The 13,035-nt window shown below is 35.6% G+C and overlaps 2 protein-coding genes across 2 annotated transcripts; one reads left to right on the forward strand and one right to left on the reverse strand.

Moving 5' to 3' along the window:
* Window positions 1–2,389: 2,389 nt before the first annotated feature.
* casp22 (caspase 22, apoptosis-related cysteine peptidase) lies at window positions 2,390–8,430 on the forward strand. The gene is given in 11 exon segments (XM_051109451.1): window positions 2,390–2,396; window positions 5,312–5,407; window positions 5,410–5,499; window positions 5,502–5,640; window positions 5,957–5,990; window positions 6,112–6,202; window positions 6,724–6,740; window positions 6,863–6,971; window positions 7,156–7,639; window positions 7,740–7,893; window positions 8,119–8,430. Coding segments are annotated over 11 exon segments (1,299 nt in total). The 3' UTR covers window positions 8,197–8,430.
* Window positions 8,431–9,163: 733 nt separating this feature from the next.
* Window positions 9,164–11,762, reverse strand: tnfsf10l4 (tumor necrosis factor (ligand) superfamily, member 10 like 4). The gene is made up of 5 exons (XM_051110268.1): window positions 11,484–11,762; window positions 11,224–11,355; window positions 11,078–11,123; window positions 9,783–9,869; window positions 9,164–9,666 (listed from the first exon to the last, which is right to left on the reverse strand). The coding sequence occupies exons 1-5, from the start codon at window positions 11,655–11,657 to the stop codon at window positions 9,263–9,265; spliced, it is 843 nt and encodes a 280-aa protein (XP_050966225.1). The 5' UTR covers window positions 11,658–11,762; the 3' UTR covers window positions 9,164–9,262.
* Between the last annotated feature and the right edge of the window lie 1,273 nt (window positions 11,763–13,035).

Consider the following 13,035-nt stretch of genomic DNA (forward strand, 5'->3'; position numbering starts at 1 on the left):
ATGAGGTCATCTTGTGTTCGTACTCGGTATTACAGTCTTCATCTGCCAGTTTACATCTGTGATATTTTAAATCTTTTTGCAGTCTCTGAAAACATGATAAACATATTTCCTAACAATGACTTGTTTTTCCACATGTAAAAAGTTGTGAAGATTTAGCATAATGCACTGTAAATGCACTCTCTCTCTCTCTCTCTCTCTCTCTCTCTCTCTCTCTGTCTCACGCACACACATACACACAAGCACTCAGGCACAAACCACCCCTCCCCCACACACAGAGTTAGAGTGAGAGAGTTAGAGTGAGAGAAGATGTTTAGTTTAGAGAATAGTTTTTTTAATTTTCTATTTTTAGTACAGTATTTTATATCGATGGAACTAAGCATTTATTACTCAGAATGACTAGTTCAGAATCAGACAATGTGTGCAGTAGTTATTAGCCATTTCCTGTTTCTCATTTCTCGCCATAATTTCAACGCCTCGCCACGGCCAAACCGTTTGAGATATCAAAAATCCCCTCACAATTTTTCATCCCCAATGTCTTCAGATCAGGTTGACCGAGTTTGGTGGTAATTGGGTAAAAAACCTAGGACAAGTGTATCAAATTCCAGAGCATGCATTTTTGACAAAACCCAGAATAACCAGCTTCCTGTTGGGATTAGCTAATGACATAAAGTGTGAAAGTTGTTCAACTTGATGAGTTCTATATGTGTACAGAGTTTCATATGTGTACGTGCAAGTATGTGTGCTATATTAACCTCTTAAATTCCAGGGGGCGCTGTAGAGTCCCCTTGCCACGCCTGTGTACCAGTCTCTGCCCGGCTGTAATGGCCGCAGATTCCAAGGTGTGTGCCAATTTTCAAGAGTTTTTGAGCATATTAAGGGCCCCAAAACCTTGACAAAAAATACGAAGAAATATAGCTGCAAGCAGCGATGGGCGGGCCCTCGCCGCCAGCGCATCTGCAACCCTGGTGCCATCACAAAAACAGTGCCCAGCGGGCACATGCATTAACAGTAACCCTGTGGCAGTTTGGATTGAAGTGTTACAGCAATGAAAGGGTTAAAAGCAAAATTATTTTAGATCGTTCTGGCAGACTGAGAATGAGCTGAAAAAGATTCCTTATCCTATGAGGTCATCTTGTGTTCATCCTTGGTATTACAGTCTTCATCTGCTAGTTTACATGTGTGGCATTTTAAATGTTTTTGCAGTCTCTGAAAATATGATTATATATGATAATATATTTCCTAAGAATGATATGATATGATAATATATTTCCTAAGAATGACTTATTTTTTATATGTAAAAAAAGTTGTGAAGAGTTAGGATAATGCATTTTAAGTGCTCTCTCTCTCCCTCTCTCTCTGTCACACACACGCAGCCACTCAACTACCTCAGTCACACTTACACACACACATACACAGACTTAAGCCCATCCCCCGACACAGAGTTAGAGTGAGAGAGTTAGAGTGAGATCAGATGTTGAATAGTTTTTTAATTTTCTTTTTTTTGTAAACTATTATATATATAACTTTGACTCCTAACAGTCACATCTATGTGATCGGCATCATACAACGAACAAACCTCTTAAGTTTCATCCAAATCAGACAATGTGTGCAGTAGTTATTAGCCATTTCCTGTTTCTCATTTCTCGCCATAATTTCAACGCCTCGCCACGGCCAAACCGTTCGAGGTATCAAAAATCCCCTCACAATTTTTCATTCCCAATGTCTTGAGATCAGGTTGACCGAGTTTGCTAGCAATTGGGTAAAAAACCTAGGACTAGTATATCAAATTCCAGAGCATGCGTTTTTGACAAAACCCAGAATAACCAACTTCCTGTTGGGATTAGCTAATGACATAGAGTGCGAAAGTTGTTCAACTTGATGAGTTCTATATGTGTACCGAGTTTCATATGTGTACGTGCAAGTATGTGTGCTACATGACCCTCCAAATTCCAGGGGGCGCTGTAGAGTCCCCTTGCCACGCCCGTGTACCAGTCTCTGCCCGGCCCTAATGGCCGCAGATTCCAAGGTGTGTGCCAATTTTCAAGAGTTTTTGAGCATATTAAGGGCCCCAAAACCCCCCAAAACCTTTACAAAAAATAATAAGAAGAAGAAGAATAACAAAAAATCCTAAGAAAAACAATAGGGCTCTCGCCCTTTCAGGGCTCGGGACCTAATAATAAGAAGAAGAATAACAAAGAATCCTAAGGAAAGGCCCTAATAAAGGTCCAGAGTTCTCTAAACAGAAAAACTGGTCCATAGGAGTGAATCCCCGCCCACAACCCCAGAAATGTTTTAATAGGAAACTTCCTTTACATACTTTGGCTGTTGTTACCCTTCCTTCAGCAATAGCTATACATTAAAATCGTATTAACATTTTATATACGACGAAATGGCAGGTAAGAATAATTAATGTACATAATATCCGTGTGTAGGTGTGAGTCAGAAAAGTTCATTTGTACGCTATATGACTAATATTTTTGAAGAAATCGCGAACAATGAGATCGAAAGTGAAAATATAAAAAAACAACAACGAACGATTAGACCAACCAGTTATAGCCGCCGTTCTAAATTGAAGCCATTTAGCAGATCTTCGACTGAAAATGATTTAGATTAACATGTTAGATTTATGCAAAGATGCCATTCAAAATTGTGTGAAAATATTATAGTAATACATTGTAAAGGTGCGCGGGCCACAAACTAACGCGATATAGAGAAAAACGTGCGCTGAAGATATCGCCGAACATTTATTTTACCATAACAATTTCTGTCTGAAGTGAATTTTTGATCTCAGTTTTTAGTAGGCCTATTAATTTAAAACGAGACTAGTCTGCTATTATTTTAATCTCTAATCTGTTATTAGATCAGTTTAGAACTTCCATTATTTTGGGGTACGAACAACGTACACACTGTAATTCTGAAACAAAGGAACATACTTTTACTAGACAAGTGTGAAATTAATGCAGATAAATAAAAAATGATGAACCCCAGGTAAATTTACACAGACTGAGAAAGTCAAAAAGTAATAGGTTGTGCCCTGCGCATGCCCGGATTAACCATACGGGCAACTGGGCAATTGCCCAGGGGCCCACGACATCTAAAGGGCCCAGGACAGCAAGGGCACGAGCAAAATACTGTATCTGTAATCTCCCGCTTTATATTTAACAAACTGTCCACCCGGGCTTTTGCGCTGCACAGAGATATGCTGAGCTGCCTATGACTTCGAACGTGAGTTGAGAGCGGTTGAGAGTCAGTCTCATGCGGACTGACCAATGAAGAGAGGGCCTCAAGTTAAGACCCTCTCCTCATTGGTCAGTCCGCATGAGGTGGGTCAAAGCTTACGCCGAGCCCGAGCGCGTTACGTGACGTCAGGCGTTGCTACAACAGAAAAAAAAAATCAGACACAATGGAGAAGCTAAGTGGGAGCGCGAAGCGAAAATTAAAAAAGGAAAAGGACATCAGAAACGCTGAAAATTTAAAGTATATACCTATATACTCAAATTCAAACATGCACTTCCTCATTATTTAGGACTAAAGTTGTGTGTTTTGCCAGATTATACAGCATTTATTTTATCTTGTCTTCTTCAGAGAAATTGTTTTGTGTATTTAGTATTGTGTAGTGTATTTATGTAGCACTAAAATGTTTAACTGGTTAATTGTGCTATAACATGTTGTTGTTCTATTTTAAAACAAGTTAAATGAGCTTAGGATCAAAATGTTTATGATCAAATAGTGATACTGCATTTTATTTTTTTATTTTTTCCTTGAGGTGCCAGCTTTATGAAAATGCTGTAAATTGATGTGGAGGGATAACTGGCAGATTTCAAATTGTTTGTGTTGGACTAATAACTTGATTGCCTTGTCTTCTGTGATAGCTCTATCAATTCCATACATTTCTATTGGGAATAAGTGTTGTTAAATAAACGATGGTTTGAAAGTGGTTGCTTATCTATTCATTTTTTGTGAAAATGGAGGATACTTCCCTCCCTCTCAATGTAGTGGGTCAATTTTACCAGATTATACACAGATGCTGATGTGTTTTGTTTTCATAGCATCATATGTGAGTGAATGTCTTTGATAGGGGACATAGTAGTGCATTTGTAGTTCTATGAGCATTTAAATATTTGTAAATCAAAATATGATGACAGTTAGGATTTGAAGTATTGAGTATATTTACTGTATATTACAGTAATATATTCTATATATGACCATATTATGGTGATCCTGGGGTCGTGATGATGGGGCCCTTGAATATTGTTGCCCAGGGTACAATAAAGTGTTAATCTGGCCCTGGCCCTGCGCTCCACTTAATACATTGTACATTATGCCTATGTGACAATAATCAGCTTTCTAAAAAGGCTGGGTTAAATGCAACCCAAGGCTGGATGAAAAATGGACAAACCAAGCAGCTGGGTTAGATGTTGAACCCAACCTTCTGGGTAGTTTTATTTAACTCAACTTGTTTCAAAATGACTATACACTCTTAAAAATAAAGGTGCTTTAAAAGGGTCTTCACAGCAATGCCATATTTTTCAATGTGGAAGTAAACTGTTTTCTGGTAATGTGTTAGACGTCCGGTTCATAATCAGCCATAGGGAAATAACGAGAAGAATATCGAAGTGCAGTAAACGGTAAAACAGTTTGCACTACAAAACAGTGTGTTCATACTTAAGATAATACATTAAAATAATATGTTAAGACACACCAGTTTGCAATATCAAGCAGCAAAACAAGCTTATTTCTGCAGCTAGCTGGAAGTGGATGAGACCGGAAGCCAGACACAAAAAATTTACAAATGGCTGCACCCACTCTTATGGGAAAAATAAAGTGGATTGAAGAACCAGTTTTGGTTCCACAAAAAACCATTCAGTCAAAGGTTCTTTAAAGAACCATCTCTTTCTTACCTTTTTGTAATCTGAAGAACCTTCTTTCACCACAAAGAACCTTTTGGGAAACAAAAAGGTTCTTCAGATGTTAAAGGTTCTTTATGGAACCATTTAGACAAAAAGGTTCTTCTGTGGCATTGTGAAGCACCTTTATTTTTAAGAGTGTAGGCCTATGGCTGGCTTAAAATGAACCCAAAATAGGTTGTAAATGAAAGACACCAGACACTTAATTACTAGCAATAATCAAAAGGTGAACATTTATTAATAAGCAGCTTGAAAAATGTTTAGTGTTTAATTATTTTTATTCAACTTATTAATAAATGTTAATTCATTCAATGTATTAAACATTTAACGGAACAAACTGGGTCAAATTAACAGTTAAATAAAAAATAAATAAACATTTGACTTACCAAAGCGCTTTCTTTTAGACAAAGTCTTGGAACAACTTCGGATTGAACTGATTGATGGTTTGTCTGAGTCCATCATCAAAAGTTTGCTGGATGATCTTCAGGACAGCAAGGTGCTAGGCAAGGGGAGATTGAAGGAATAGTGCAGAAGATGAAAACACCAAGCGATCAAGCTCGTGATCTGATTGATGGTGTGAAAAAAAAGGGGGGAAAGCAAGTGAACTTCTGTTCACATCCTTGAAGAACAGAGACAGCTTCCTTTACGAGAACTTAAAGATAGACAGCCTTTTAGCAATTGCCAAAACAGGAGCAACCTGCAAGTCCTGCATCAGCGCCACACAGTACAACAGGTAAGTTACATGAAACATTTAGTAATCATATTTAGTTTTCATTTAAATATATTATCATGTTTCCTCTTCCAATTTTACAGTTTAAAACATAACTACTTTTTAAAAAAAAAATGTTGTAGACTATTGTTTTTATTGGTTTTGTGGCATTCATGAACAGTTTGTAATGCATTACAAAAGAATCAGATTTTTTTTCAAGTTAGTAAAAAGTAAAATTAGTTACTTTTTAAAGACTTACTGAATGCATTACTTTTTTTTCCCCACCATTGTTCATGAACATATTGAAAAAGATTTTAAAGGCTTAAAAGACATACTGACAATATTTTTTCCCCCTAGACAAACAAAACAACTTGGTAAGTGGAGAAAACAATGCAACACATTTCAGTTTTTTTCCCTAAAATTAAAACAAATTTTCAGACAGATTTCATTCTTTAATGTTGCTTGTGCTTTGTAAAACTTGCTGTTTTGTTCTAGAATGAGGGTTACAAAAAGGACAATAATCCACGTGGACTGTGTGCAATTAGGAACCCCAAAAGGAAACGTGACAGATCCCAAAACGATGTTGGTAGGCAGTAAATTATTTTTCATTCTTGATTGTTAAAGAATCACAAAACAACATTCTCATTAACATAGGCATTACTTTTTAATTTACAAGAAAATACTTGAGTTACTTTTCCAAGTAAGTAACGCCAGTTACTTTGTTTTTCCATTTATTGACTGACAGCTCTCCTGTCCCCATGTTGAGAGAAATTGAGAATTACATTTCCTGCAGCCTGAGGCTTATTCATTTCACTTTTGGTGTAAAATGGCTTTTTCTTTGGCCAAAAATATAACTTTTTATATTTAATTAAAAAAACAAGCAGGCCCAGCCCAGATAAGAAAAAGTAATGCAATAGTAGCACAAAAGCAACATAAAGCATTACTTTACAGAAAAAGTAACTAAGTAATGGAATTAGGTACTTTTTAAAGGAGTAATATTGTAATGCATTACTTTTAAAAGTAACTTTCCCCAACATTGTTCATGAATATATTGAAAAAGACTTTAAAGGCTTAAAAGACATACTGACAATATTTTTTTCCCCCTAGACAAACAAAACAACTTGGTAAGTGGAGAAAACAATGCAACACATGTTTACATGTTCACTTTTTCCCCTAAAATTATACAACTTTTCAGACAGATTTCATTCTTTGCTTGTGCTTTGTAAAACTTGTTCTTTTGTTCTAGAATGAGGTGTACAAAATGGACAGTAATCCACGTGGACTGTGTGTAATTATTAATAATGAGAACTTCAGAAACCCCAAAAGGAAACGTAACGGATCCCAAAACGATGTTGGTAGGCAGTGAATTATTTTTCATTCTTGATTGTTAAAGAATCACAAAACAACATTCTCATTAACATAGGCTACATTCTTTTTAGAGCATTCTTTTTGTCCTCTACATTTTCTTTCTTTCATTTGTTGTCATGCATTTTATTAGCTTTACCTTTTATACTTTTCTTCTTTTTATGTATTTCTCAGATTCTCTGAAGGCCTTATTTAAATTTTTGGGCTTTCTGGTTGAAGTAGAGATAGACAAGACTGCAAATGAAATAAAAGCGCTTATGACCCAATACAGTCAGGATGATCGTCACGGAGACTGCTTTGTCTGTTGCGTCATGAGTCATGGAAATGAGACTGGTGTCGAGGGATGTGATGGGCAAATATGTCACCTGAATGACATCACCTCCCCATTTGATGGAGTCAACTGTCCCTCTCTTGTTGGCAAACCTAAAGTGTTCTTTATCCAGGCATGCAGAGGACGCGAGATGCAGAGTAAAGTAGTGGTTACAGATAGTACTGATCCCATCCAGACGTCTGACAGTGTATCATACAGCATTCCCAAAGATTCAGATTTTCTGATTGCTTTGTCCACTGTGGAGGGATATTTTTCAATCCGTAATCCATTCAGTGGATCATGGTTTATACAGTCCCTTTGTAAACATTTGAAAGAAGGAAGTGAACAGTGAGCATCCAGTACACTGGCTTTATTACATGTAGTAACACTTTATTTTAAGCCTCTTGTCAGAGTTTATATGTTAAATGGTTTCTTCCTTCATTTTTAGAGATCAGGACATCTTGAGGATCCTCACTAAAGTCAATAATGATGTAAGCTGTCGTGAGGCCATTGTATTAATTAACCAAAAAGAAGTAGATGGAAAGATGACCCCTCAGCCCCAATTCACCCTGAGAAAGATTCTCTTTTTTAAAGCTCCGAAGGTCAGAACTTACAGTTTTATTTAGTGTGTTACGATATGTAAATTCAAAACTGAATACTGTTCTGTTGTAGATCTGCATCTTTAAAATTCCATGTTTTATAATGTAATGTAACAGCCATGTGGTATTTTTCAGTTTAATCCATCTACAGAAGAAAATCTGAACTAAGCAACATTTTGAATATAAATTATTTAATAAATAAAGCTCTCTCTTCACTCCCCATTGTAGGATCAGGCTGCTGCTTCTAAAAAGAAGAAAACAGCTAAGCAGCCTCATCGTTCACATAAAAGAAGAGTAAATCAATGACATGGACAAACAAAGTCTAGTATTCATCTCTGTTTTCCCATATTCGTTATATTGGATTTTAGGAATATGTATATCACATGTAACCATGTAAACAGAAAGATATATGAATAATATAACCAAATTGTTTGTTTGTTTGTAAAATCATGGTTTTAGGGGATCACAAATTTGTAAAGAAATTGGTCTGTATTCTCAATTTTCTTTAATTTCTTTATTAAATAACATCAAATTCTCTTACACTGCTTTTGAACTGTTTTGGCTGTTGACTAAAAACACCTACACTTGTATCAACAGGACTGAAAACCAAAATTCACATGGACTTCCCTAGTAAAAAAGTAATACATTTTGATTTTATACTATGCATAGTTTAAATCTATTCAAATACTTACTGACATATCGATTTCCTTATATAAAAATTATAAATAAACTTTATTTGGGGTAACACTTGTGCACAATGCACATTTCTTAATATTAAGCCTAAAATGTGTTTTAATGTCACTATTAATGAGGAGTGTATGATCTTTAAATAATATCGGTCTTTAAATGCAAGCCATTTTAAAGTGTACCTATTATACTTGCAAAGTTCCACTTTAGCACAATCAAATATACTTTGCTCAAGTATATATTTAGGTGGACTTCAGCACTATTTCTGCACAACTTCTGTTCCAATTTAGTACACTAAAATTACAATTGCAAGGTATTTTAATTAAGTACATAAATATGTAAATGTATTTGTAGCATGAAATAAATTTATTTTAAATACACTTCAGTATATTTATTTTTCACTAGGGTTTTAATATTTCATTAAAGTTTCATGCAAAACTTTAAAAAGTCTTAATAGACTGTTTTTTTCATAATCTCATTATACAAAAGGGTTTACTTTACAATAAACATTGCATTAAAACTGCAAAAATAACCTTTAAAACACTTATTTAGTCTTGATGTGGGTAAAAGAAACTCAATCGCCATCTTGGTATACATACATTTTATTAATATATATCTGAAAAAACAAATGACACGTATATAATCTCTGTAAGAAATCAGCTGAAACAAAATGCTGCTGTTTTGCTCAGTTAATCATGAATGCCCCGAAGTAAGTGGCTTCTTGGGGGAAGCGCACTGCGCTTATATTCAGCACGTACAAGGAGAGCCTGTCGCCCTTTTCTAAGCGGAACAGCGCCCCCTGATGGCTGGAATAGAGCTGTACACTAGAGTTTACGCTCGTGCAGGGAGTCACTACAGATTTTGCGAGCATCACTGGCTGTGGATAGGATGCTGTTGTCTTGTATAAGTACTGCGTAAAGTGCATAATCTGTCCTAATTGTGTTTCAAAATTAACCCGAGAGAAAACGAAGTAAATTCCGTCCTGTGGCACCGCTATTTCTCCGTCGGGGCTGAGGCGCATTAACCCCTCCTGACTGAACTGGCCGTTCATGTTGTCCCACTGAATACGATCCATTGCAGGAATACCGTCTGCAAAAAAGCAGAAAGATGAACGCTGTTACCTTATCTCGTACAACATGTGTGTCGTTTGGACATACTTTTCGTACTATGTAAACAGTAGATTTTTACTGTGGGGAAGATCTTACCATTTTTCTGCAGTCTTTGATATTGTTTAAGCTCTTGTTTTGCCCCAACGTGCACAGCAGGTTTGAAAATCTCAGTGATGTTATAGTCTGTAAGCCCAAGAACATACTTTCAATTAAATACAATGCTTGAATCAGAGTGAGAATTGTGGGGTTGTGGGGTCTGACTTCACAAATCAAGGCTAAAATCCCCCAAAGGAAGTCTAAACAGCATATTATTTTTACATACAGGCATGTAGTTTCAACTGCGTTTTCAAGTTTACCATTTTTGATTGCAAGTTAGTTGCGTTCGTGAGTATAGATAACCTTAGCAGCAGTAGGCTATGTACCAATAAATAAAAAAAAACAAAAAAAACAAGGAGGCTACATAAGTACACTACCAGTCAAAAGGTTTTATTGTTTTTTAAAAGAAGTCTCTTCTGCTCACCAAGCCTGCATTTATTTCATCCAAAATACAGCAAAATCAGTAATATTGTGAAATATTTTTACGTTTTAAAATAACTGCTTTCTATTGGAATATATTTTAAATGTAATTTATTCCTGCTAAATTTCAAAACTAAATTTTCAGCATCATTACTCCAGTCTTCAGTGTCACACGATCCTTCAGAAATCATTCTAATGCTGATTTGCTGTTATTATAAATAACAGCAAATCAGAAATATTTATTATTATTATTATTATTATCATCAATATTTAACAGTTGAGTACATTTTTTCAGGATTCTTTGGTGAATAGAAAGATCCAAAGACCAGCATTTATCTGAAATATGCTTTTGTAACATTGTACGCTGTACCATTCAAAAGATTTTATTTTATTTATTTTTTTTTTTTAGAAAGAAATTATTGAAATAAATACTTCTATTTAGCCAGGATACTGTAAATTTATCAAAAGTGAGGGTAAAGACATATAATGTTACAAAAGATTTCTATTTCAGATAAATGCTGTTCTTCTGAACTTTCTATTCATCACAAAAACCTGAAAAATCCTTCTCAGCTGTTTTCAACATAATAATAATAAATATTTTTTGAGCAGCAAATCAGAATATTAGAATGATTTCTGAAGGATCATGTGACTGGAGTAATGATGCTAAAAATGCAGCTTTTAATAAATTACTTCTGAAAATATATTCAAATAGACAATAGTTGTTTTAAATAGTAAGAATATTTAGAAATTTGACTGTTTTCGCTGTACTTTGGATCAAATGAGTGCAGGCTTGGTAAGCAGAGCAGACTTATTTAAAAAAAAAAACATTAAAAAAACTTTTGACTGGTAGTGTATATAAAAAGTATTTCTATTACCTCCTAATGTTCCCAGTACATGATTCTGTATGTCCAGCAACAGTCTCTGTTCAAAAAGGAATCTAGTTTTAGTATGGAACATTCTACATATATTTCTCAATATTACAAAATGTATTCAGATCTTAAAGCAGTTTTAAATAGGCTACCTGCTGTGCGGTTTGTTTCAGTTCTTGAATGAACAAGTCACAGCTTGCGATACCTGCTTGATTTGTTGGTTGGGTAAGATCTGTGGAGAGACAGTGGATTGGATACCCTCCATCTTTGCCTGTTTCACGAGTCTTTTAAAGTAAAAAAATATATATATATGATAAAAAAAAATTATAGAATCACATTGTTTGTCTAAATATTTCTTTTTAAAAAATTATAACGACTTAAGAAGAGGTTGTGATTAAACGATTTAACTTACTCTGTGAATATCCTCGGAGAAGTCATATAGAAGAAAAGCCGTGATAAACGTCTCCGTGCTTAATATTAAAGTAAGAATCAAGAAGACTATGTACTGGCCCTTTGCAGGCTTGTTTTCATTTGTGTTTTCGTCCAGCTGGCTATAATTGGGGTTGATTTGTAGGTTTGATGTCATGGTCCGACAGTGTTCTACAGAGCGCTCGCATGACAGAAAGAGAAAGTTGCTTTTCCTGTCGTATCCTGAAGGAGTCAAAGGTCTGTGAGCTGTTCAGGACTCTTCCGCATGTCAGTTTGTTTTCCTCGCTGGAAAGTCCCGCGGTCACGGCGCCGCCCCGCTTTTTAGCAGCCTGATTGCATGTGGGAAATCAGGGGTGTCGATTGATCTGAAAACTGGGGGTAGTTTGCAGCGCCACTGTTGTTCATGTTACTTTTTCATTGTTTTGTATTCCATGCACTGTTAACATACAGGGCACACGTGTCCTAAAAGGTAAGTGTTGGGGGAAGTTACTTACATAAAGTAATGTATTACAATATTGCGTTACTCCCTAAAACGCTACTTAATTACTTTTTATGTAAAGTAATGCGTTACGTTATTTTCACGTTACTTTTAATATCTGGGCAGGGCTTGCTTGTTTGTTTTTAATATAAAAAGTTCTATTTTGGGCAAATGTAAAAACTCACACCAAAAGTAAAATGAATAAGCCTCAGACTGAAGAAAATATGAATTCACGTAGCAGTAAAAAATGAAGCACAAATATTAGTTTAAAATGTTCGTTTAATGTTAGTCTAATGTCATTTTTGCTTATTTAGTGTGATTGAATTGGATCATCGAAGGTCAGCACTAGTTATTACAATGGTATTAAATACATAAAGGATATATTTTAGTTAAAATATTTAATTATTGCAGGTTTGCAGCATGAGTTTGCCTCTGTGCTTACTCCCGATTTCCCCCCAACATGGGGAAAGGAGAGCTGTCAATCAGTCATTGGTAAAACAGAGTAACTGGCGTTACTTATTTGAAAAAGTAACTCAGATATTTTCTTGTAAATTAAAAAGTAATACATTTCTTTACTAGCTACCTGAACAAGTAATCTGATTATGTACGTCACATTACTTGTATTGCATTATCCCCAACACTGAAAGGGGTCATGACATGGGAAATCAAATTTGCAGTGAACTGGCATATAAGAGGCCTTTGCACCATTAAAACATCCTGCAAGTTTCATAGCTTAGAACGTCCCCTTCATCATAAACAAAGCATTTATATAATCAAGCTCCAAAAATGGTTAATTTGGATCTGAGGTGCAAGGTAACGTCACCCGGGCACAAACATTTGCATAAACACTGCCTCCAGAGCAAGTCATCAACGAACAGTCATCTTCCTACCCAGTGTAAGAAACAAACGGATAGTTTATTTTTATTGGCATCCCAGACCGTGTTAGAGCAGGGGTCACCACACTCAGTCCTGGAGGGCCGGTGTCCTACAGAGTTTAGCTCCAACCTTAATCAAACACACCTGAACCAGCTAATCAAAGTCTTAATAGGTATACTTT

Source organism: Labeo rohita, chromosome 5 (genome assembly GCF_022985175.1).
Source record: "Labeo rohita strain BAU-BD-2019 chromosome 5, IGBB_LRoh.1.0, whole genome shotgun sequence".
In the NCBI taxonomy this organism is placed as follows: domain Eukaryota; kingdom Metazoa; phylum Chordata; class Actinopteri; order Cypriniformes; family Cyprinidae; genus Labeo; species Labeo rohita.